This window comes from Lacerta agilis, chromosome 4 (assembly GCF_009819535.1).
Source record: "Lacerta agilis isolate rLacAgi1 chromosome 4, rLacAgi1.pri, whole genome shotgun sequence".
NCBI lineage: Eukaryota > Metazoa > Chordata > Lepidosauria > Squamata > Lacertidae > Lacerta > Lacerta agilis.
Window position 1 is genome coordinate 49,114,842 of NC_046315.1, and position 25,206 is coordinate 49,140,047.

The 25,206-nt window shown below is 40.2% G+C and overlaps 1 protein-coding gene across 3 annotated transcripts; it reads left to right on the plus strand.

Moving 5' to 3' along the window:
- Positions 1 to 254: 254 nt before the first annotated feature.
- MAP3K7CL (MAP3K7 C-terminal like) lies at positions 255 to 23,614 on the plus strand. Of its 3 annotated transcripts, none has more exons than XM_033146894.1 (5): positions 266 to 706; positions 4,526 to 4,634; positions 12,161 to 12,222; positions 21,603 to 21,718; positions 22,763 to 23,614. In XM_033146894.1, the coding sequence occupies exons 2-5, from the start codon at positions 4,565 to 4,567 to the stop codon at positions 22,941 to 22,943; spliced, it is 429 nt and encodes a 142-aa protein (XP_033002785.1). In that variant the 5' UTR covers positions 266 to 706; positions 4,526 to 4,564; the 3' UTR covers positions 22,944 to 23,614. The 3 variants fall into 3 exon arrangements, with proteins under 3 accessions (XP_033002787.1, XP_033002785.1, XP_033002786.1); XM_033146895.1 differs by lacking the exon at positions 266 to 706 and adding an exon at positions 1,020 to 1,044; XM_033146896.1 differs by lacking the exon at positions 4,526 to 4,634 and having other exon boundaries at positions 255 to 706.
- The last annotated feature ends 1,592 nt before the right edge of the window (positions 23,615 to 25,206 follow it).

Sequence of the window (25,206 nt, forward strand, 5' to 3'; positions counted from 1 at the left end):
TAGCCCATTGTCTCTTCATTGCTGCAGGTCTATCATCTCATTTATTGGATGGTATCATTTTACTGAGCCCGGTCTAAAGCAGCAAACATCTAACCTAGTTGTTAGCTTTCATAGCAGCAGCAGCAGCAGCAGGAGCTATCATTTGATAGTTTGCTTGCAGCCGGTTCAAGTTGGCAATGTCACCCAAGCTGATTTGAGACGCAGACATTTTTGCTGACTGGAGTCAGGCTATCTTTTCCAGTTTGCTGGAATAGACACAGACACAGATTGGGTCATGCTGAAAACATTCCAGTCCTATGAAGCAAGTCTGTTTGTATATTTTAGGTTTGGCAGGACTAATGAATTAAAAATCTTGGACTCTTGACAGTTCACTGCTTTAATAATGCCTCTGATGGAAGGATTTTTTGCCCCATGAAGCATGACAACACTGTAATCCTTCGTTGTTGGAAAGGAAGGGAAGGGAAGGAACAGTGAAATTGTGAAGGAAAACGGAAAAGGGTGCTCCTGAGGGACTGAAAAGCCTATGGGAAGTGCAGGTAGCAGCATGTTGCCCTGACAGCTGTTTCAACTTCTCAGACCTTGTCAGTTTGCTGCTATGTAGCAGGTGCAGTCTTTTCTTCTATTGAATCTTTACTCCATAAAGGCAGCGACAAGCCAAGGCAGTGGCTGGCCCTGGATTATACAAGTGCAGACACTACTAAGTGAGGTAAGGCAACAGGTGTGAAAACTGAACTAACTGATTGAGTTGTAACCACACTTAACTTGAGTTCTGTTGCAGATTTAAAAAATAAATAAATAAGGAAGGATCACTCTGTTTCACAGGCAATTGAACTGAGGAACTGTTTCCTTGGGATTTTTTAATTTTAAAAAGGTTTCATCAGGAGAGAGGGAAAAGGGATATATTTTGGGGAGGGAGCAATTCTTTTTAATTTATCTCACTGATGATATTCACACAGAGAATGTTGTGAATGAACTTTCCGTCCTTTCTTTGCATAGATTCATTTTGTTTCATTCTCTGAGAGGAAGACTTTTTGGGATTCTTTGGTACAGTACAGAGAAAACTATGTGTATGTGTTGTGTACAGGAAAAGTGGTTGCCTTTCTGAAAAGTGGGAAGCCAAATATTTTTAAAGAAACTTACATTACCAGGATAAGAGAATGGTTTAAAAAAACAAAAGGCTTTGCTGCAGGCACATTTTAGCTTTGTGCTACTCAAAATCCTTGCGCTTTTTAACATATAAATTGTTTCACAGCTTGATCACTTTTTAACATGCCTTTCATGCATTGCTCCAAGCTATCCAAAGGATGAACACAGGAGACTCGTGGAGGGAAAAGTGATGATGATGTTGGTTTTCCAAATATATAACCTTTCTTTCATTCATGCTTTCTGTCTGTTTTGCAGGAGGTTAGTTTGGCCACAATACTGTGAACAATAAATTATAATTGTGTATCTTTACCATCTCAAATGCTTTTGTGATTGTAAAGAAGAGAAAATAAAGCAGTACTCAATAAGAATATTTAATCATACATGTATAGATAGGATTTTAAATAATTGATAACAAGCTAAGTGATGCATCAATAATATTTGTTATGCACTTTTAATAGCCTAGTAGTCAAGCTAAAGATTATGGATCTAAGTTTGGTTTATTTGCATTGACTAGGGTATAACTTGAGTTCCCAAACCTTTATATGTAAGTCTAAAGATTTTGCCAAGCTCTCTTCAGAACTAACACTGTTACAACCTGTGCTTGTGTAGATATTAGCGGATTTAGATATTGCCATGATCATCTGAGAGAAATGGGACATATCATAGAACTTCTCACAGCAAACATATTTCAAAACAAACAATGTACTTACTGCTTGTGCTTTAGTAGACCAGGTACACTAACTTTGGTAATTTAGGGTATTGCATTTTAATAGTCTAAATGGGTCACTTTGAGGTTCAACACAATATGTTCGATGTGTTAGTCTTCCGGAGCCTGCAAATTGCATTAGTGTGTCATCCTGAAATGAATGACAACACTCCTTGGCTTAAGCACATGTTTAAATGCTTTTCACAACTAGGATAGTGTTACAGTTGCTAGATAAATGCTGAAAGAGCAAGGTACATTGGGAAACAGATGTGGGCTGGCCAAATTTATGCCTACTACCACAACATCCTATGTTGTTAGAGAATGGTGTTAAGGATTTTTTGTGTGTGAACTAGTTCTTGCTATCAAATATTTTTTTAAGTGCTTCAAAAAATAAAATATAAAATACAATGGCCATAAGACTGCAAAGTCCAGACTTTCCAAGAGTTCTTGCAGTTTTCAGAGCTGCATTGTATTTTTCCAGGTGAAATGTTAAAGGTGAATCTACCCAGTCTGCCCTTTCTGAAACAATGTGTGAACCAAAATTTGGAGATTCTTCTCCACATTTTGCAATGCAATTCTGCAGCTTGTGTACAAAAATGCATATATTAGGGTAAAGTAATGAAAATAACATACAAAACTGCATTTTATTAGGGAAAATTGCTTTGCAGAATTATATGTATTAGTCGAAATTGCATAGAAAAATAGAGTTTTTCATTTGGGTGTTTTGTCACAAATTGATAGGAAAATGTGGAGCTGAACTTAAGATTGGAAAAACGAGAAACTAAAATTGACAGATTCACCCATCTCTACCAGTGATGTTTGAGCAAACCATTTCCCTGCTATTACATTAAAAGTATAGCATTAGAGGGAGGCAGAGCAATGAGTTGTTTTTTCTACCAGCTAAACGCCATACTAACTACAGGACAGGTCAATGGCGGAATATGAATGCACCTTGCTTACACTGCTGAGTATGTAATTTACAACTGACTCGGTGGATTTATTTCTCTGTTAGCCACAATATTATAGCAGCAGTGAAGTAGTAATAGATTTGTGGGGAAATCTGGTATCTGTATACAAATCGCAGGGTTTCTGAACAGATCACTCTCTGGCCCAGTAGTCACATTTTCTGGAATGATGCTCCAAATGGTGATAATCGGCTGCAATGAGCAGGTAAGTGGCTGGCTTCAAACTTAGTAAACTTATTTTATAGTGGGTTCATTTAATGCAGAATTAAAACAAGTTAGTTGCACTCATGAAATCTGTTAGGTTACAGACATATCTGTTTGTCTAAAATTTTACAGTGTAAGCATCAGAACACCTGGTTTAAATGTACTTTAGCTGGCTTTTTAGAGTTGGGGGGAGGATCTCTGAACTGTGGGCCAATCTTGGTCTGCTGGGGGGATCCATGTTAGCCCATGAGGCCATTTTTCACAAACCACATCCACCCATCCACCAGCTGGTGTCACTTGGGTGGAAGGGCAGGGTTAAATCCTGCATGCAGTAGGAACAGGAGCACACAACTGAGCAGTGCTCAGTTTGGCAGGATTCCATACAGCCTCCTTCATTCAGGAAGGGGTTTGCATTTAAACCTCAGCTAAAACAAATGTGTGTCGTCGTCCCCTTTGTTTAGCAGGAGCTTCTATTCAAACCTCTTCCTAATTCAGGAAGGATTACATTAAAGGCCCTGATGAAATGGAGGTGGGAAACCTTAGTTTTAGCAGCACCTTGAACCTGACATCATTGTGACATCAGGTGGTTGTTGTCCAATCTGGATAAGGATGTGGCCCATGGAGCTCAAAAGCTTCCCCTGCTATGTTTTAGAGGATACAGGACAACTCATTTACACTGAAATAGTGACAGTAAGGTGAGCCACAGGTCATTTGTAAGACACATGGCTCCCAGATTCCAGGATCAATCCCCAGTTTCTCTGGTTAAAATGATCTCTCCAGTGGCAAAGTAGAGATAGACCACTTCCACAAGCTTTGGAGAGCTAGAGATATATTCGTTAGATATACCAGTGCTCTGACCTATTGCAAGATAGCATTGTATATTAACACTGCCAATTTGTAAGCAAAACCCATTTGTAAAGCAATGGGCTGTTTTGTGCCAAAGAATTGTTTTCCCGACTTTTTCATCATCATTTTGTTTAATGGGTGTTCTCCTCTACCTTCGTTGATCAATCTTTGGTTGTCGGTGGTAGAGTTTCTAAAATGCCTTAAATTGTGCAAAAACTTGTAGAAATATCTTGGACGATAATGCTTAGAAAGGACTGGTCACAGATCAATTATGCATGTCCACATGCCTACACCCATTGTGCAGACAAATATAATTGCACTAAACCCTGCATTGTCCTAGGAAAAGCCAATAATGGCAGCAAAATACAGTGAGTTTCTCTGAAAAAATTGTCTTGGCTAGCAATTGTTAAATGGAAGACTTGGATTTGTCTGGAAAGATATATGATGCCTATGCTCTGCCTCTCTCTGCACACTGTGGACCTTATATGTGAAAGAATCATGACCGGGAATTTACTTGCACGTAAATTATGCTTTGCGATATTCCTGAATGTGAGAGAGGATTACATCAGAGAAGTTATGAAGATATTTGAAGAACATTAAAATCACATTGCATTGGCTTCTCAAGACCCATAAAATATGCAATATTTATATTTTGCAGCTGGAACACATAAGTAAACGCATAGGCTCAAGTGCCCACATGATCACCACCGCAAGGGTACCTGCTGATAAACCGATACGAATTGCCTTCAGTCTAAATGACTCCGCAGGTAAAATTCAATTTTTTTAAAGGTTATTTGTCCTGGTAGTCCATTATTGCCACAAAATGGCACTTCAGGGCCACAGTTTGATTTTTCTTAGGTGTTTGAAATGATTTGGTCCCATTATTATTATTATTATTATTATTATTATTATTATTATTATTATTTATATTTATATACCACCCTATACCCGGAGGTCTCATATATCCATCTAGTTGTTATAATCTTATTAGCAAACCTGTTTCATTGAAATTGTTCATCAGGGCTCTTAGTTGCAACAACAACAAAAAGACACAATCCTAGCACAGCAGCAGGCTGACATTACAGAATTCTAGGTGGATCTTTAGAAGGACAACATATATAGAGAGAGAGAGAGAGAGAGTATGAAAAAAAATGAGATTGGGTAAAAAGAAAATACCTTCCTGTCCAAACTGAGGGAAGCTCTCAGGAAACAGCTGGTCTGGATTGTATGTTCCCTCAGAAACAAAAGAAGTAAAAAGTTGGTTGACGTTGTTCTTTATATTACTGCTGACTGTTCAGTTTTGCAGGCTAAAGTGCCGGGTGGAGAGGGAAAGAGTTATGCCATGTACATGTTATACTCCCTCTGCATAATTTATGTGGAAAAGTTGTGTATGACTTAGTTTTCTGAAGGTTTTATAATAATTGCTGCATTAAACATTGGTGTCAAAGGTTTTTAATGACTAAGATTAAATTCAGGTCCTGAAAGGACTCCTGTACCTTTGAGTCCCTGTGAATGAAACTGCAATAATAATTGTTTAGACTATAAGCTTCAAGGCTCAGTAGAGTGACCACCTCGGGCAGCAGATGCTACTGAGTGGGAAGCAAGTGGGAAGATGTTGGACAACAGAGCTGTGCATGCTGCCGACCTGTATAGCCCTTAACCCAGCCTTTGGGTGTAGTGCAGGATGTTGTCTCATCACCAGTGTTGAAGCATGATTCAACTGCCTGCTGCCTCGGCTTCCACCCCTGCTGGAAGGGTGGAGCAGTCACCTTTCCTTTGCCTCAGGCAGCAAAATTTTATTGGGCCTACCCTACTTGCCAGGGAGTTGAAAAGGTCAGACCAGGAAACTGGAAGTTATGAGGGGGGAGAAGCAACTCAGAGAACAAGAAACTTTAAAACAGACTTCATTGTGAAGCAAAGATGCTGAGTAGAGGTGTTGGAATATATATATAAGTGAGGCTGGCAAACAATGTTTAATGTTTTATCATGGTTTTATATATGCTGGAATCCGCCCAGAGTGGCTGGGACAACCCAGTCAGATGGGCAGGGTACAACTATTATTATTATTAGAGGAGAGCTCTGGAGCCCGACTGCCACTTCACAGGTAAACTACACCTTCTATTGTGCGGACAGGGCGGTCCCTCCCCTTACCTGGCGAATCCCCTGGCAACGCCTCCCCAGGCGGGATTGGGCGGTTGACTGAGGTAGGTGGAGACCCCAGGTATCCAGCATGGGGAGGATGAAGCCAGCCTGAACTACCAGGAGCCCCAAAAGTCGCCCCCCATTCGATATGGGGAGCGGTCATTACTGTATTATTACAGGAGAGATCCAGAAATCAAGAGAAGCTAGGATGGAGAGTGTTGCAGAGGATCCACAGTGCAAGGACCAAGAAGCTGAGCTGAAAGTGAGGAGGCTGGGTATTGCACTGGGTATTGGACTAGAAGGAGCAGAATAAATGGTTTTTTTGGTCATGTGTAAAGCAGGGAAATAGGCTAAGCAAGTTTAGGTGGCTCCCCCCCCCCCAATTGCTCTTATGGTTAACGGCTAAATCTGTTATAAAATTTATTTTGCTCTACCCCAAACCATTATTACAACAACAGAGTTGACAACTTGATTAAACTCTACGGTGGGAACCAGTGGTGGTCCTGAGGTTGAGGAATTACACTTCCAATGTCCTTGACCATTGGCCATGATGGCTGGGGCTGATGAGAGTTAGAATCCAACCAATGATTCCCCACCTCTGTAGACTATAGCTCATTGGTGATGGAGCACATCTTTGAATTCAGAAGGTACCAGGTTCGATTCCTGCCATCTTGAATGAAAGAAATATTGAGTGGCAAGTAATGTGAAATACCTTGTGCTTAAGTCCTGAGAGAACTGCAGTCAGAGTACGCAACTCTAGGCCATATCAGCCAGCTCAGACCATGAGATCAATCAGGAGAGCTTTGCTTGTAGTGTTGCCATCGAGTATTGATCTCTGTATTTGAATGGAGGGTAGGGCCTTCTCAGTAATTTCACCCTGAATTTGGAACTCTCTCCCTTTAGAGGCATGGATGGCACCATCATTGCTGACCTTCTGTCATCTAGTTAAGTCCTTTATGTTTTCAGGCTTTTAGACGAGTTGTGTAGCTAGGGTTGCCGTATTTCAAAAAGTGAAAATCTGGACGCAAAAGTTGTTGAAACAAAATTAAGGTTTTTTTTGTTTTTTTACCGAGGTTGTTGAGCTGGGCACTGTTGGGCACTGTTTCTGGGCCTAATCCCAGCTACCCTTTTCGGCATTGTTTATACTGGTTGCTTTTATTTTAAAATGTATCTGGTTTTCATCTTAAAAACCACTTTGAGACTTTGGATGAAAAGCAGTCTAAAAATCGTATAAAGAATTTAAATTTAAAGAATTGGGTAAAGTCTGACCTGTCAAATATAATGCAGCTTTCTATGCTTAAAATGTTCTTCATAAATTGTATGGAATTGGATATATATCACTGATGGCGATCCCAGGTTCAACCCATGGCATTTCCAATTCATAAACAATTAAATTAAGGTAAAGGTAAAGCAGGGAGTGGGTGGTGCTATAGTCTAAACCACTGAGTCTCTTGGGCTTGCTGATTGGAAGGTCGGCAATTTGAATCCCCATGACAGGGTGAGCTCCCATTGCTCTGTCCCAGCTCCTGCTAACCTAGCAGTTCGAAAGCACGCCAGCGCAAGTAGATAAATAGGTACTGCTGTGGCGGGAAGGTAAACGGCGTTTCCGTGCGCTCTGGTTTCCATCACGGTATTCCGTTGTGCCAGAAGCAGTTTAGTCATGCTGGCCACATGACCCGGAAAGCTGTCTGTGAACAAATGCTGGCTTCCTCGGCCTGAAAGAGAGATGAGTGCCGCAACCCCATAGTCGCCTTTGACTGACTTAACCGTCTAGGGGTCATTTACCTTTACCTTTTTTTACCACCATTAAATTGTTAAAAATATTGTGTTAAAGAAATACTCATGTTAGAAATAAAAATAGTTGTATGGGCTTCTTGAGTTGCCAAAGTAAGTACTGTATCAGTATCCAGTATCCTTGTCAAAATGTTCTTAGAGCAGCTGTGCTACCAATGTGACTTGAGTCATGTGTTGCCTTTCCTTTTGGCCATTCACTGTGATTCAACTTTTTTCTTTTAGAATATTTGGTTTGATTTTTAAAAAATGCGCAATACCTTTTCTGTTGCGAAAAGTGAAACACTTGCAACTGACAATAAAGATGTTGCATAAAATTCATAAAGTAACAGCCCTTATCATAAACTTGCTTACTGAGGACTGCAGTGTTAATTATGAGAAGGTAATTAGCATGCCCAATATTTAAATAGCCACCCTAGGGGAGACAGAAGGATTAGGACCACAGTGCACAACATGTAAGGGATTTAACCCTTTCTCCTCATTATGGTCCTGATGAAAATCCTATCAGCACCAATGAGTATTAGGGCTGGAGGAGATTTTGATTGGGACCATGAGATAACCTCCCCTCCATGTGCTATTTAAATTTTTTTAACTGTCAATATGAATTGCTTAGGCACAATTAGCATCACAACTAGTTGAGGCTTCTGAAAATAGACCTAACAGTTGTAGAGAAGTAGAGCAGACGTACTTTCATCTCTTTGGAATCAAACCTTTTCTTTGCGGGAGGAGGGGGATAGTACCGGTTTGCAGCAAAAGCTACTTGTGGGTAGTGCTGATTGGCTATTGGTCATTACATCACAGGAAGCACTCCTCCCCAGCCCCTTGGGAATCCTCTGAGCAGCTTGTGTGAAAAGAACTATTTTGAAAATGCTTTCTTTAAAACAATTGTGCAAAGGATTAAAACACATATTGGTAAACATAAATGTAGTACTTTAAAAAAGCAAAGAAAGCTTGCACCTAAGGATGTACATTTTGGATTCTCTCGGTTTCTCATTTTTCCAATCTTGAGTCAGTTTCTCTGCAGTTCCGCATCAGCTTGTGATTTATTTATTTTTTAAAGTTCTCATGAAAATTCATCAACATTTTAGTGTGAATTTCTCCAGATAGGCAAGCAAATTTACCTAATGCAATGCATTTTTGAATGTTATTTTAACTAATATGTTTATATTTATGCCTACTGTCCCCTAATATACATATTTTTTACACATTATTTGGTTATGGAACAGCACTGCAAAATTTGGAAAAGTGAGAATTGCAAGTGAAAGCTGTATTTCAGTTTGCATACTGTGATTTAGGGCTTATCCACATTTACCTTTGTCCCCACTCTTTCCAGCCAGAGGTCCACGCCTTAACTCTCCATGTTTCAGTATTTTTTCTTTTGTCCTGAGCTTTCCCCATGAAAACACACTCTTTAAAGTTGAATTGGAGAAAATGTCAGTTCGGGGTTTCTGTAGATTGACATTTGATCCAATTGAGCTTTAAAGAGTGCATTTTCACAGGGAAAACTCTGGAGAAAAAAAGGGGAGTGCTTGGATATGGACCTTTGAATTGCGGACTATGCCTGGAAGGAGCAGAGGAAAGGTAAGTCTGGATAAGCCCTTTGGGAGTTCTGCATTAAAATGTCAACACAACTGCATTTATCCCCTATACCTACTTGCAGTCCACCTGGAACACTGGCTGGAAGAGCAAGTCTGGTGTTTGACTCAGCAGCTGACTTGATAGAATGAGTATTGGCATCCAAATTCCAATACCAAGAGGAAGCTGGATTGGCCACTGTAGCTGAAAAACCAGCTGCAACTATTTTTAAAATATTAGGTTTGTCTTCACTGACACTTCCTGCCAAGCATGCTTAGAATTGCAGGTTTAGGGCTTTTCCAGACTCTTCATGGACATCTGTAGAAATCTTTCCAGGACCAGGCAAAGCATATACATACATAATTAGCACTCCTTCTGGTAGACCTGGCGACTAAGTGGCAACAAGGCTTAGACACCAGGTCCACTAAGCTGGGCAGACCTGGCCTCTGAAAACAATACCAAATCTAATCATCCAATGTTTCCCAGTAGGTATCTACTGCTCATCAACAGGTAGACCTGGCGTCCAGATATCATCCTACCATCTATGGCGAAAGCTGTTAATTTTGTCCCTGGCTCCTTTTACCTCTCCAGCCTTTAATTGCACTGGGTAGATTCACTACTGCCCAATTACAACTACATTAAAATCCTGGATTTCTGAATTAACAACAATAATAATACTTTTAACATAGGGAGGATTATTTTCAGCCATACTTGCCTTTATTTCTTGAAAGAATTTAGTTGGCCAAAGAAACAATAGACGTATCACATTGTGATATTAGTGAGCCATTTGATATATCACATAACATGCATATAAATAAGCCAGAGGTATTTAGATTAAACCAGATGCAGGAAGAATAAAGCCTCGAGCCCACACCAAACCCACCAAAGCTTTCCCCTTAGCCCAGGCAGTCTCATGCTGCCTTGTGGCAACCAGCCAGGGATCTAGTCATTCCATTCTCATTCCAGGAGAAAAGGAGAATGTCACCACTACCCAGCTGTTCACTCTTCACATTCTTCTATAGTAATATTTGATGGTCCTTCCTCTTTTGTCCTCTGGTATGATCCCAGAATACAAAATACATGTTCTGACTATCTCAGTATGAGCTGTATTGATGTTGCATTTTTAGCCCCCTGTCCCTATAAAATGCATGCAAGTGGCAGTCAGGAAAAGATCAGGCCTCTGTTTGCATGTACTGTAAGAATACAGTGGTACCTCTGGTTACATACTTAATTCGTTCTGGAGGTCCGTTCTTAACCTGAAACTGTTCTTAACCTGAAGCACCACTTTAGCTAATGGGGCCTCCCATTGCCGCTGTGCCACCCGAGCACGATTTCTGTTCTTATCCTGAAGCAAAGTTCTTAACCTGAAGCGTTATTTCTGGTTAGCGGAGTCCGTAACCTGAAGCGTATGTAACCCGAGGTACCACTGTAATAGAATCATATAATTGTATTGTTGGAAGCGATCCCGACAGTCAACCAATCTTAAAATGGGAAAATGCTTAGAAGAACTTGACTTCAACAGGCAGCAGCACAAGCCATGTTCAAGCCCACTGAAGTAACGAGCTGAAGCAGAGAGTTGTACTATGTGAAACCATAAAGTTCCGGAAGCTTTTATCTGCATACTGTTGGCCATACATACATACACATAATATTATTTGAATGACACCTTTCCACAGTTCAAACCATGCTCAAGGTGGCTTACAACATAAAAAATACATAACTGCAACATAACAAAAGTATTCATAAACAATAAATAAACATAAAAAATAGACAATTAAACCAAACAATTTTCACATAAATCATAACAAGATCTATTAAAAAGATACAAAAAACCAGCAGCAGCAACCCTACCCCCAAAAAAAACTTCACATAAGACTATAACTAATGTTGATCTATGAACTTTATGGATCCTGATCCCTTATTTTTAGGGGAAATGGATGCAGTCAATGGGCTTAGACTTAATGGAACCACTGTTGTCAATTTTTATTTTTATTTTTTGAGATTATCTGTAAAACTGTGAGAAAGTAAGTTGAACTTCATGATTCCCTAAGTCCAGTGGCATTTAGTACTGTCATTCAATGGGCTGCTATCCAAGAAGGTAGCCTCGGGCTTCTTCACAACTATTCGTTACATATTTGATGCCACAACAGTGGTCATGTGATGGATGAAGCCCTAAAGGTGATTCCATGTACAGTAAAATTGTTTGCAAAGAGCTGCCACCCTGCACAGACCCACTCACCCACCCCACCCCCAATCCGTTTTTTCCAAAGTCTCTGTTTCTAATGTAGAGCCTACGCTCTACAGGGGTTGGGAACTTGTTTCAAAAGAAGAGCTGCATTCCCATCTGGGCAGTCTTCCCAAGGGCCACACGCCAGTGATGACCAAGGTCAGAGGCAAATGTCAAGTTTTACCTTGTACATCAGGTTGGTTTACACACACACACACACACACACACATCTCTATCTTCCATCCATGCAAACAGAGTTCAAAGACACATTCCAGCCAGACAAAAACACTCAAGGGGGTTGTGACGTAGGGCTGCTGAGAGCTGTGGCCTGAGGAGAGTGGGTGTGACTGAGGACTAGATATAGGCGCCCGGGGGCCATATTTGGTACTCAGCCCCCCCCCCTTCTTTAAGTAATTGACCATATATATGTTTGTATAGATGGGAAACAAATGTAAGCATGCACATTTCTTCTATGCTTTACATCAGCTGATGATGTAGTCTGCCTCTTAATAATTGTTAAGATTTCAAAATAATAATTTAAACTTGTTTTCTTTTCAGATGATACACCCCCTGAGAATGTGTTTCCTTTGGCTTTTCCAGATTTAGAAAAGCAGCTCCAGGTGACTCTTTTATTTAATACTAAAATCCGTAGTGTCAACTACAATTATTTATAACTATCATAAATGGACTTCTGCTGTTGTAGTGAGTGATTGTCAATGTATGTACTCAAACTATAAAAATGAAAAGCATGGAAATATAGGCTGTTGGGCTTTTAAAATATGCCCTTGTGAGTTCCAAAACCTCCCTCTTCTCTTCACATAGAAAAAGACCACATGTTTGGCAAGTTGAAAATGCTTTATTTACAAACTCTCCAAAGCTCAGGTTCATGCAGCATTTAGAAAAGTTGCACAGGCAGTAATGCTTGGCTTAGCTACAGTGTTGAAAATTCTTAAATTATACTATTGGTATAGGAACTTAAGAGACGCTTGTTAGAGCCATGTTGAGCTTCTCTGAGCTTCTCTGGTAGACTGAGGTACAACAGTAGGCTTGATTAACTTTCACCCAAAATGAGGAGAAGTGACCTAACCAAGCTTGGCAGGACAACTTACTCTGTGGTATTAACCCCTTCTTGCATTAATTAGACTTAAGTATGTTGGTCACATGAGGCTGGTTATCCCACATTTATAAAGTGAAACATCTCTTCCTGAGACAATGGGAGGCCTTCAGGTAGCAAAGAAAAAAGAAATTTCATCCCACCTTGAGCAGTGTTAGGAGGCGATTAATTTTGAAGCAACCTTTCCAGACATCTCTCAAGATACCTTTCATCTGACTCAAACTCTTTGTATTCTTTCTCATTCCCCTCTGGATCTTTCTCCCAGCCACCATATATCTCCATCTCCATCTTTTCACCCCAAGAGATGGCAGATGGCAGCTGTAAAGTAGTTCTATGCTGAAATCTGTGCCCTGATTTCCACCCACCCACCCACACAATCATCAGTGAAAGAGGCTTCAAGTGTTCTGCCTTATTATCAGGGCACTTGAGAATTTCTTTAGAGTGTCTGTTAGCTTACCTTTTCATTATGAGGGGGCCAAGGGTGCTGGGTGAGTTATTCTTTCCAGTACACATTTCTCCTGTACTCTGCATTCTCCCAAGCTGCCTGCACTTCCTGATCTAAAAAAGCACATGGGAGAAGTTACTCAGGCTAGCTTTCCTAGAGCTTAAGTGAAGTACAGGCACCCAGAAAGTATGCAAAATGCAGTCCTCTGATGAGATGATGTGCAGAATGAAAGAAAGGATAGGCCTACTTCACCCACCTCAGAAGTAAGGTGCTTCACATAACCTATGAGAATTTCACTGAAATCAACTCTCCCCTTTTATAATTTTTGGACACAATTTCTTTTCTCATTGGCCGACGTAAAATACTTTTAAAAATGCAGGAGAAATTCTTGGCTCCACACTAGTTTAAAGGTGAAAGGAGCAGAAGGCGAGGGGCAGAATCTTTCACCCTCCCAGAATGTCAGTCCAAAAAGGGTGAACTGCCATTTTTATTTTTTAAGAAAAAGTAGATGGAGCTGCAATTCAGCTCATGAATTTTACAGTGCAGTCCTATGCATATTTACACAGAAGGAAGTTCTGTTGCAGCCATAGTTAAACAGTGTCTTTTATTCCTTCCACATTTTAGTACTGAATCCAACCCTTCTGCAGTAGGAGAAATGTTGCATAAAGTTAATAATGATGAGCAGAAAAATGGAGAAGCCCTGAGGTCCGGAAAGGCAAAGGGTCTCCCTTTAGGCACTGAATCAGTGGTCCATTAGTTAACATTTATTGGGGGAAGTGAATGGCACTGTTACCAACACATATCTGCAATGTATGTATGCTAATAACAGTCAGCTATGTATATATTGTATGCTGCACTATGCAAGCAAGAATAAGATTTAACAGTTTTAAAATTATCCTTATCAGCCAGGTATAATCTTTTACATTTGCAGAAGGCTTGGAGAGACAATAAAGCTTCCTGTCATCAACCTTTTTTATATTGTTGAACTAGGAGCAGCCTAATAAATTTATATAAAAACAAGTCCCAGTAAGGACAAGAACTTTGCTGAATATAGATGGCTTGAAGTACATGTTCAAGTGCGTCACTGGAATAAGAACACAGATTCAGACTGAGATCATGCATCTAGAAAAAGAAAGAATGCACTTTCCACATTTGGTTATTTGCAGCAAAGGACCTCTGCTCTTTTCTCTTTCCTTAAATAAAAACTAGACTAGAAGCTTTCTAGGAAAACATTAGTTCAAAATGTGGAAATTCTGCTATCCCACCTCCCATCAGTTTGGTCCCGCTTGCTCCCCTTAAAGCTGCCTGGTCAAAATGTTACAGTGACAGAAGGCATTTTAACCAGCTGTCTGTAGACTTTGCAATGTGATGTTCTCTTTGCTCCCTCCCTTGCCTTGCACTTTCTAGTGGGTACATGAATCCTTTGGTCCCTAGGCCCCTTTCACATAACATTTCCCACCCACCCCCACCCCATGGGTCATTTTACATGTTACCAAGTTTCCCACCTGATGTACACTGAAGCAGTCACTTCCTGTATGATAGCAAACATGTATTTGCCACAAACAAACTTTGCATTTCTCAGTATTCACTTGAAATGCAGGGGCCATCACAGGTGCTCAAATATGATGTAAAAATATTGAAATGCACATTTGTGAATGAAATAAATATAAAAGAATGCATCTCTTTCAGACATGCATGCTTCTTCAGTCCACTTTGTATGACATTTAAAAATACAGAATAAAAGCCCTCCAGATGTTTTTGGCCTACAGCTCCCATGATCCCTAACTAGCAGGACCAGTGGTCAGGAATGATGGGAATTGTAGTCTCAAAACATCTGGAGGGCCGAGGTTGAGGAAGCCTGGTGTATGTCATAATGCAGAGCAAGTATTTGGTTCCGAATACACCAATCAGGCAAATGTGTATTCTTTCCTGTATTCCTCTTTCTTTGTTTTCTGTGCCATGGGATAGTTTTTCCTGCAAAGGAAAATAAAAAACAGGTACAGAGAAGGTGATAGATAATTAATTGATTTATAAGTGTTGGGAAACACAGTTCTTACATGTCTATTCCAGTACAGCCTGTATAATCTAACAGTCATTTGCTGCCTTATGATCTTGTGAACGGTTCAATGCAAGTTCATATGTGTTTGGAAGTATTTAAGATTTTCTGAACATGGCTTTGACACAGTTGAACCTGATCAAAACAGAACAGCTACATGCTTTCCACCTCACATTTAGATCAGACTATGGTAGGGGACAGACTAAATTGGACAGGCATCTCTAAAGATACAAGATGGAGGCCACTTGAGCTATTAAAATTTCAGTAAGCAATCTATGCAAGTGGCTGACTAAAAATGACATTGGGGGAATGAGAGGCATGGAAAGAAGGAAATGACAGATTTGTTAGACAGATGGGCTGCCTTTCTCTTTATAGGAAGCCAGGGGTGGGTGGAGAAAGACACGGGCTGCCTAAATCCAGAATAAAAAGTTTTCTAGTTTTGGAAAGGGGATTTACTGAGAGGATAACAATAGAAACATTCACGAAAGCCTGAACATATTATAAGGCGAGTTGAGTACTGGGCACAAACCAGAAGTATGCATTTGGTTACTTTTTAAATAGCCAAGAAAACTATAGATGACCATTAATCCAAACTTGAAACCATGCACTAATTAAGCGTAACATCAAGCAACATCCCTGGCCTATGTTTATTTTCTTTGTTTCACACAAGAACCACAGTTATCAGTTCCATTTGTTCTTTTCTCTTACCCCCAGATTTAGCTTTATATTTGGAGACACATTCATCCCCCCCCCCCCGGCTCTCTCAGCCAAAGCACATTTAGCCTCCTAAGCCCTCACTGTAGAAATATAGTCTCACATTTTCAGAATCTCTGTTATGTTTATCCTGCCCTTTGTTGCTATTTTTTAAACCCTGTCCTTAACATTTACAAATGTCCTGGTCTTTACAGATGTCTTGTTCTCTGTCCAAAAACTAAACAGTGGGTACTTTTATGAGCATTTCAAATCTCAAACCTCTTTCTCTTCGGTTTCCTGCATCCAACCAACTGTACTAGTGTTTCTTTTAGGCCCTTACCTGGTGGTGGATAATTCTTTCGGAGGAGCGGGTCATGTGTGGAGAAAACCCAGGTGGTATTCAATTAAATTTTACTCAGAGTAAAGCTATTGAAATTAATGGACCTTACTTAATCATGTTCATTAACTTCACTGGGTCTACTCTGAGCAAAATTTAGTTCTGATCTGAAAGTCTCTGGTGTTTCCCGAACTAGACCATTCTTTGCCCATCTGATGCCCTCCAGTTGATATTGACTGCAAGCTCCAGTCCAACCTAGCTTGATCAATCTGATGGGTGTTGTGATCCAAAGCATTTGGAGGGCACTGGGCTGGTGAAGGCTGAACAGGATTGTGGAATTCAAGCTCCACCCAGGTGTTGGTAACAAAACTGGTTTCCTAATGGTATTCTATGTAGGAACTTGGCAGCAATGGCCCTACCATTAAGCAGAGTGCAACTGTTTCCTCTGCTGGTCAATCCTGGCGGGTGGGGAGCAGTGTCAGCCTATGGTAGGACAGATCAGTGTGTCCCAGGTAGTCTGCCCTGCATCCCTAAGCTAACCTGCTACCCTCAGGTATGGTGAAGGATGCTGTGCTAGCATCAGGGTTGAAGTAAGACAGAACTGCCACTCTCATCAGCTTCTATATTTTGCCTCGTGATGTGTCTGAATACCAGGTACTGGAAACCACTGGAGGAAAGAGTGTTCTTGTGCTTGGGTCCTACTTGTGGGTATCTGGTTGGCCCCTGTGAGAAAATAATGTTGGACTAGATGGGTCATTGGCCTGATACAGCAGGCTCTTCTTACATTCTTGTGTTTTTATATCCTTCATATCAGGCAGCAAAATGTTTTGGGCCAGCCCTTCAGGGTTCTTGGAGGCCTCTTGCAGTAGAGCTACTTCTAGACCAATGAAAAGGGGTCAGGAATCTAGAAGCTGGGTTAGTTTATAGTGCTTAAATACAGCCCACATTATTTACTCCATTGGTGAGAGAAATGCACCCTGAGCCTGTTCAGGGGCACTTTGATTTATTCCTACACCTTAAGCTCTAGGTCAAGAGTTGCTTATATGGCGCCTCTAGGTGCACAATGCTTCGCAAAGGCTTTCCTTAGTGTCCACAGGGGCCTCCTCTCCCACCAGCTGAAATTAGACTTGAAAGTGTTAGCAGACGTCCCGCTGGGGCAAGTTGTGAGACTCACCCCCAGGTAGGGACGAAGCCTACGTGCCCTCCTGGCTACTCGAGTCCAGGGGCACATTGATATGTGATTGTTCCCCAGCGTGAAGAACAACACACACAAGCCATTAAGGCTAAAACTACTTTATTATAGATAAAGTGCAGAGTATGCCTCTGCTTGCCAGCTCGATAGGTCAGAGCTGTGCATTAGCGTGTCCAGCATCTTTGAGCCAGAAACGAAAGTAAAAGGTACAAAACAACACATGTGTGGGAAAGCTAATAGAACTGGTGGCTTTCTCACAGGATGAAAACAGACACATAGTCACGTGAGCCTCGCTGCTGCAGCTTTTGCAGCTCGGCGTGTAATAATATCCTGACAGAAAGAAGCATTCTATTGTAGCTAATATAATAGGTTGTGGCGTGTGCTTGGTTGGCACGGGCATGACAGTTTCTCCAGTTTTTTCCCCAAAACGTTGGCAACTGCTGTTCTAGGTTAATTCCAGATATTGAAAACAAATGTGGTGAACAGGGTACAGCCCCCACAAATTATGCCCCGTACCTTGGAAGATGTGGCCTCATTCCTAAGGATAGGAATTTTGACTTGCCATAGTTTCCCATTCTCATAGATAATATATACAGAAAGGCTCATAACAATAGCCTTTCCCTAAATGTTTACGTGCTAAGAGCTTTTGTTGTGTCCCCTCATGCAGTCCCTGTAAAAATTACTAAAGGAACAGTGATTGACTGCTAGATGCCCACTTTAACCTTCTGTATCTCCCATGGCTTTATGTGTAGCCAGTCTTTAGAAGGAAAATACTGGTAACAGAAAAGCACAGTGGTGAGAATGTCAGGTTTGAAAGTAGGTAAAACCATGTTCAGATTGAAGGAGAGAAGGTGTTTAAGATCTTAACACACACACTGGACAAGGGGTATGAAAATAGCAATAATATTTACACTGAACTCAAGGACAATTACAAGCAGGCACCTGCTTCTTTGTTGTAGCGTTATCACTTATTTAGGTGAAATCATTTGCCATTCTTCTTATAGTGAACTCTTACTGAAGTGACATACTGAAGGTTAGCAAAAAATACTATGCCATTTTAAAAGGCTGAATGCAAGTATGAATGTGCTGTGCCACTCCCAACAGAGTGACTCCAAGTATTTTTCTCCACAAATAGAGGAGCCTAAAAAGAGGGAGCAGAGTTAGAAATAGATTCTCTTTTAGATCAATGGAATGCTGGGTGCTTCTCAACTGGGCAACAAACTGAGTTAAGATGAATGAAGTAAGTATTTTCTTCTTCTACTTAAGCAGCTTGTTGCTGTATTGTGAGAAGTTTACTTACCTTTTTCAAAGTGTGTTACACACAGTCCACGATAACAGACAAATTGTGGCCACTGATTTTTGCCTGAATTAAGGTGCTGCTCATTCAAAGGCACAGAAAGGTGTCTCCAGAATAACTAGTGAATGATGATTTAGATCATATCAGAATATTTTTATTTACTAGACTTACAATGTCTCATGGAGTTCAGTGGGGGTTACTCTCAGATAAGGGAGGATAGGGTTCCAGCCTTAGGCTGCAGTTGTATGTATACTTGGGAATAAATCCCACCCTAGACATTGGAACCTGCTGTATGTCTAGCCATGTGCAGGACAATAACATATTATTGAAGGTCTTAACCTCCAAAAAGGATAATCTGAGGTATTTGTGGTCCTCCAGATATAGTTGGGCTTCTAACTTCCATCAACCTCTACCAGCATGACCAATGGGAGTTGTTGTCCAACAGTACCTGAAGGCCCCAGGTTTTCCCCTCCCCCCCATATAAAAACTAAAATTAGTTTCAGGGGTATATAATCGCCTTTTGTGATGGAAAGAATACAACACTGCAAACTCTTCCCTGCATCTTTACATTGCAGGAGAAGATCAGTAGTAGAATAAAAGCTCTCCTTTGGCCAGATTGTCCACCAATGCTGATCTTTAGGAACTGTTGCCAAACCTACAAAGCCCCCACGCCCAGAATGCAAAGTATTTTATAAATAAATCAATGAACCCTCTTTAGACAGTGTTGACATGCATAGGACACATTTCAGGGGGGGTGTCTCCTTAACAGAAAAATGTGTGGAATTCCTGTCTGGAAATTTCCAGAAGATTAGCAGTAAGTATGCTACCTTCTAGCTTAACCCACTTCTTGTGGTCTGAGTTTCAACGGGCAATAACTGAGAGACGTATGAAGTGAACTGAGGAAGTGGTGGGTGCATCACATAGTTCATTTTCCATTGTGCCTCAGCCTACATTGTTGCAGTGAAAACGAAAAATAATGGGAACATAAAAGCATACCTCATCAGAAGCTAGAGGCTGTGCTCCCTGAATCATGAATTGTGATACATAAACAGTTCCTCAGTAGCGGTAGGTGTCTTGCTGTCCTCATAGGGACAGAGATTGGGTGGGGCAAGGCTGCAGCAAAATCAGAGCAGTTCTGGTAACCTGGGGAGCCCCTCCCATCAACCCAGAACTCACTTGACCTTATGTCAGCCACCATATTCACCATGTCCTGACAAGTTATGTGCCACCAGGAGAACATCTCTTCTGCCATCACTGGGGTTCTGTAGCATTGAAGAGCATGAATATTAAACTATTTGTTGCATCACTAGTTATGAGTGCAATGCCCAACCCAAGTAGTAGGGAGTTCTCATCTTTCCCACTCCCCACCCCAGTTATTGTTGCCTGGAGTACTACATTAGAATTTCAGTCTTTCCCCACTTGTCCACCATCTGCTTCTGTTAGACTGAGTTGCCTTGACTCTGAGATGCTGTAATTGTGTCATAGTGCTCTCAGGTAGTGTTCTGGGCAGAATCTTTTCCACACTTAAATCTAGCATTAAAAGTCTTCATGGCTTTGCTCCATCCTATCTCTTTGCTTAATCTTTGTCTTCCTTTTTGGTATTCATATCTACTAATCCAGCAATAGATCTGTACATCTTATTATACCCCTGTCCTTGTCCTCCCCAGCTTCTGCTCCCTTGTTTCCTTTCCTCTTAAATGAATCGGCTTCTTCGGCTCCTTAGACCTTTGAGTCTTCTCCCACAACTTTATGTGATTCCCACCTCTCTAAACTTTTGTGAGATAGGCAACCTGATGTCCTTCAAATGCTACTGGATTCCAACTCCTATGAGCCCTAGCCAGAATGCTCAGTGGTCAGGTTTGATGAAGTCTAACCATGTCTATTGCTGTGAATGTCATATATGACCCTGTGAAGGCTTTGAATTAGCATCTTGTCCCTGCCCCCAGCGTGAAACCAAAACTCTCTGTGTGTGACTCAGCTGTCTAATTTCTACATTTTGTTACCCATACCCCTCCTATCCCTCTGTCTCCCCATGTAAAAAAATTAGAGTGTAAGCTGCTTGGGTCCACAGCCTGTATTTGCACATTATGTCACTCTATAAAAAATACCTTGAACATAGTTACCACTGGAGAAACAGGTATGATTACTCTGTAGAATGAAAATGTAAATTGTGAATACCAGTTGCTGGAAACCACAGGAAGGCAAGAGTGTTCTTGTGCTTGAATCCTGCTTGCTGGTTTCCCACAGGCATCTGACTGGCCACTGTGAGAACAGGATGCTGGATTAGATGGGCCATTGGTCTGATTCAACAGGCTCTTCCTATGTCCTTGTGTAAAATGCTTTAAATTTGATATGATTAACAAAATGCAAGGCTGTACATGAATTGGATTGTGATATTATCTGTGTTGTAAATCAGGGGCTATGTAAGGTCATAGCCAAACCACCAGGGCTCTAGTTGTCAGAAGTATTAGCTCAGGGCTCAGGTTTGGATTTTATATCTTTAGAAATAATTGGTCATTCTTACATTGCCTTCTGTGTTCTGTAATTTAGCTTATGTGACTTGGTTGCATTATTTAATTAAATAATTATTATAAAGCCAAAGCTGTTATTCATAAATATGTATAACGTGAATGTTCCATAGAATCAATTAGATCCTTAATACCGGTTGCAAATTAATACTACTATTCTTATAACAGATGCAGAAGGTGTCTTCTTTTTTAAGCTAATACTTTCATGAGACAATTCTCCACTCATTATAAGAACACACATGATTATATTAAAATAACATCTCAGTTTAAATTTCATTTCTGATTATTCATCTGAATGCTAAAAACCTTAAGCTATTTCCCCCTTTATGTTTATGAAGCCTCTACCTCCTTGCCATGACTCAAAGGAATCTATGCAGGTGTTCAAACAGCACTGCCAAATAGCAGAAGAATACTATGAAGTCAAAAAGGAAATTGCACTGCTTGAAGAAAGAAAGTAAGTGTGTGTTTCCTTTTCAGAATAACTGTCATATACTCAGAAAGGTAAAATCTGCATGAAGAATTTCTGCTTTAATCAAAGAGACTAGTTAAAATTAAATGAGTGACATCTAAGTTATGCTTAGAGTAAACTAATTTATTTAAATGGGTCTTCTCTGAATATGACTAACACAGGATAACATTCAGAGAGACAGAGAGAGAGAGAGAGAGAGAGAGAGAGAGAGAGAGAGTTTTCTTGTATTCCTCCTACGTGTGTTATTTCTTTTTCTGCATTGTCTGTCTACATTGCAAGCTTAAAGGTTAGATTCACAGAGGCATCCATAGGCAAGAGAAAGGCAATCATAGATTCATATCCTGTGACCTGGAGAGGTTGGGGGTGTGTATCATTCATGGAGTTTGTCCTTACCTGTTTTGAGTATGGAGTCTTGGCATGTCACCAATACCATCTGGTCAAAAGATTATTTGGATCTAAAAATTGCTATCTAACACATTGATGCGTGGTTTTGGCCCACGTATCTGATGGCCTTGGGTATCAGGCTATCTTGTCATATCACCTCCCACTACGGTTGTTAGATCACTCTTCTTTTGATATTTTGTCTGAAATCTTGGAGAATTGTTGCCAGTCTGCATAGACAATATTGAACTAGATGGGTCAATAGTTTGGCTCCATCTAAATCGGCTTCCTATGTTCCTATTTGGGAGGAGAAGATATGATTAATTGTAAAATCAAAACCAAAGGTTTGTCTAAACATTGCCCATATACATGTGTTCAGTTTATTCATGAAGGATTAAGCTTTCAATGTGAGTTGTATAATATTTAAATTTTTTAACCACATTTTAACTGCTTTTTAGGGTTCATATGACACAGCCAGTATTTTCCCTCTTCCTGTTTCTTATACTGTAACTCACCCTGATACAGAGGTCTTCTGCTAGCTAAGAGTTCACAGAACAGCATTTTAATGTGTTTTCCTTCTTTTCATAGTTCTTAGGATCCAAGCCAAAGGGACACAAAGGACATTTAAAAATCTCTCTCTTTTTCCAGAAGGGAGCTGATCTCTAGGCTAGATCAAGCTGAGAAAGAAAACATGGGTGCTGCTCAGCTAACTAAGGAGTATGCAGACCTGACAGAAGAGAACCGGACACTGAAGCTGGCCCAGACGCAATGTTTTGAACAGCTGGAGAAGCTTAGAATACAGTATCAAAAGAGGCAAGGATCATCATAACTTTGAATGAACCTGTCTGAGCAAAAAAAAAATCAAAAATCTGGGTTCCTGTTCTGTGCTAGGCAAGTGTTCCTTCCCCCTCCAAGGTTTCCTCTGATGTGTTGGAATACTTCACTTGCAGAATATGCATACGTCTAAAATGGATTTAATGCTTGCCAGCCACTAGCTTAATATGTATATTTTTATTTGTTATATAATAGATATTTTATTTCAAGTAACATTATTGAATGCTTATCTATCCCCACTATATGTTCAAATGGATCAGTCTGAATATATTTCTTCCAATTTTAGGAAGATACAAGCACACTAGAAACTGATTTGAATAGTCTCTGTGATGGGAAGTGGACCATACTAAGGCATATTAGTAGGAACACTGTTAAATATGGGGAACACTGGAGCACGTGCCTGTTCTTTCCAGCTTATGGGAGAAAAACTAGTTTGTTTATCTGACAATATATGCCAAAGAGCAATCATACACTGAATAACTTTTAAAAACTAGTAACATGGCACCTCAATCACTTTCTTTAAATAACTGTTGCTGTAATCCTATACAAAGTTACCTGGGACTAAGTCCTATTATGCTCATTGGGACTTTCTTCTCAGTAGATTTGCATAGGAACGCACTGCAAATTGGCAATAGTGATTTGTACAACTTTGATGTGGCAAGGAAATGGAAAAGGGCACATTTCCTTGTACAGTACTGTACCAATCTTAACGTTTTCCTTGAAAGTGAGCCCCATTGATCTTAATCTTACTTTAATGAGCTTGTAGTCCTTCCAAGAGGAGGTCCTATAGATATTTCAGTGACAAGACTTGCTTCTCAATATAAGTGTGCTCAGAATCAGAATGTTTATGTAATCCAAATTATTAATAATAATAATAATAATAATAATAATAATAATAATAATAATTTTATTATTTATACCCTGCCCATCTGGCTGGGTTTCCCCAGCCACTCTGGGTGGCTTACAGCATATATAAAAACATAGTAAAACATCAAACATTAAAAACTTCCCAATTAGGGCTGCATTCAGATGTCTTCTAAAAGTTGTGTAGTTCTTTATCTCCTTGACATCTGGAGGGAGGGCGTTCCCCAGGGAAATAATAACCTTTTCTGTGCATGACACCTTGGATTTATCTATGCAGACTTTCCAGGTGTGGTTCCATGCAGTGAGCCAGCTGTTTGAATGTTGGTGCCATGCACACACATAGGTCAGCATAGGTCAGTTTTCACACACCATCTTCTTGGCTGCATGCAGCATTTTGAGTCTGAGTGATAACAGTGTGAGAAACCAGTTTGGGTGACTTTTCAAAGGTGATTTAGTGCATAGCAAAGTCTGACCAAGAACTGGGGGCAGGAAGCCTTGTGGGAATCAGCCTATATTGCCACAAAGATACATCTTCAAAGATCAATCACAGATCTTCAGATGAGATCTGTGATTGGATGTCCTGACTTTCCTTCTCATTTTTTCCGTCTTAAAAGCACTCCTACATCTGCCTGTCCCACCATTTCAATCAGGATCATGGTGCAGAGGGAGGCAAGTGCATAATCAGATCTCATAACGAGATAAAGGGGCTCTAGAGAAAAGTGTGTGTCTGTGTGTATGAGAGAGAGAGGAAGAGACTTTTGCATTGCCCTATGTAAATGATAGCCCTATGCATTGTCAGACAAAAATATTATTGAATTCCAGGCAATTCTGAGCATACTTTTAAATCAGATCCATTAATATTGGTGAGCCTTAGTTCTAAGTATATGCAGTTAGAATCAGGATATGTATTAAAATTATGTGTCATCTTTCTGGCATGCAAGAAATAGAAATATAACATGAAGATACCAGAGTGGTGAATGGTTAAGATTATATAGTTGTCAGTTGGAGCCCAAATCCGAAAAGCATCACTTGGAAGTAAGTTCAGTAATGGGATTTCCTTTTGGGTAATGTGTTTAGGTTTGTGGTGTAAAAGTAGTGTAGTATCTGTATCAATTTTCTAGGAGAAATAGCTAAGCATAAAAGATTAATATCAAGTATTTCCTTCCTCTATTGGTAACTCTGTTTTCATGAATCAGCTAAAAATTCTTTGTTATACTTCCATTTCTATTCATACAGTATTTTTTTCATTAAAATACAATTTTAAAAGTTACTTTGTTCCTGAATTTCCTTTCTGCTGTTAATAAGTCTTAGGTCTGATTGAGATGTGTGATTTGCTTATATATTATAAGGTTTCCCCTAAGTACAGTACTTTAAACTGGTAACAATGGTTCTGG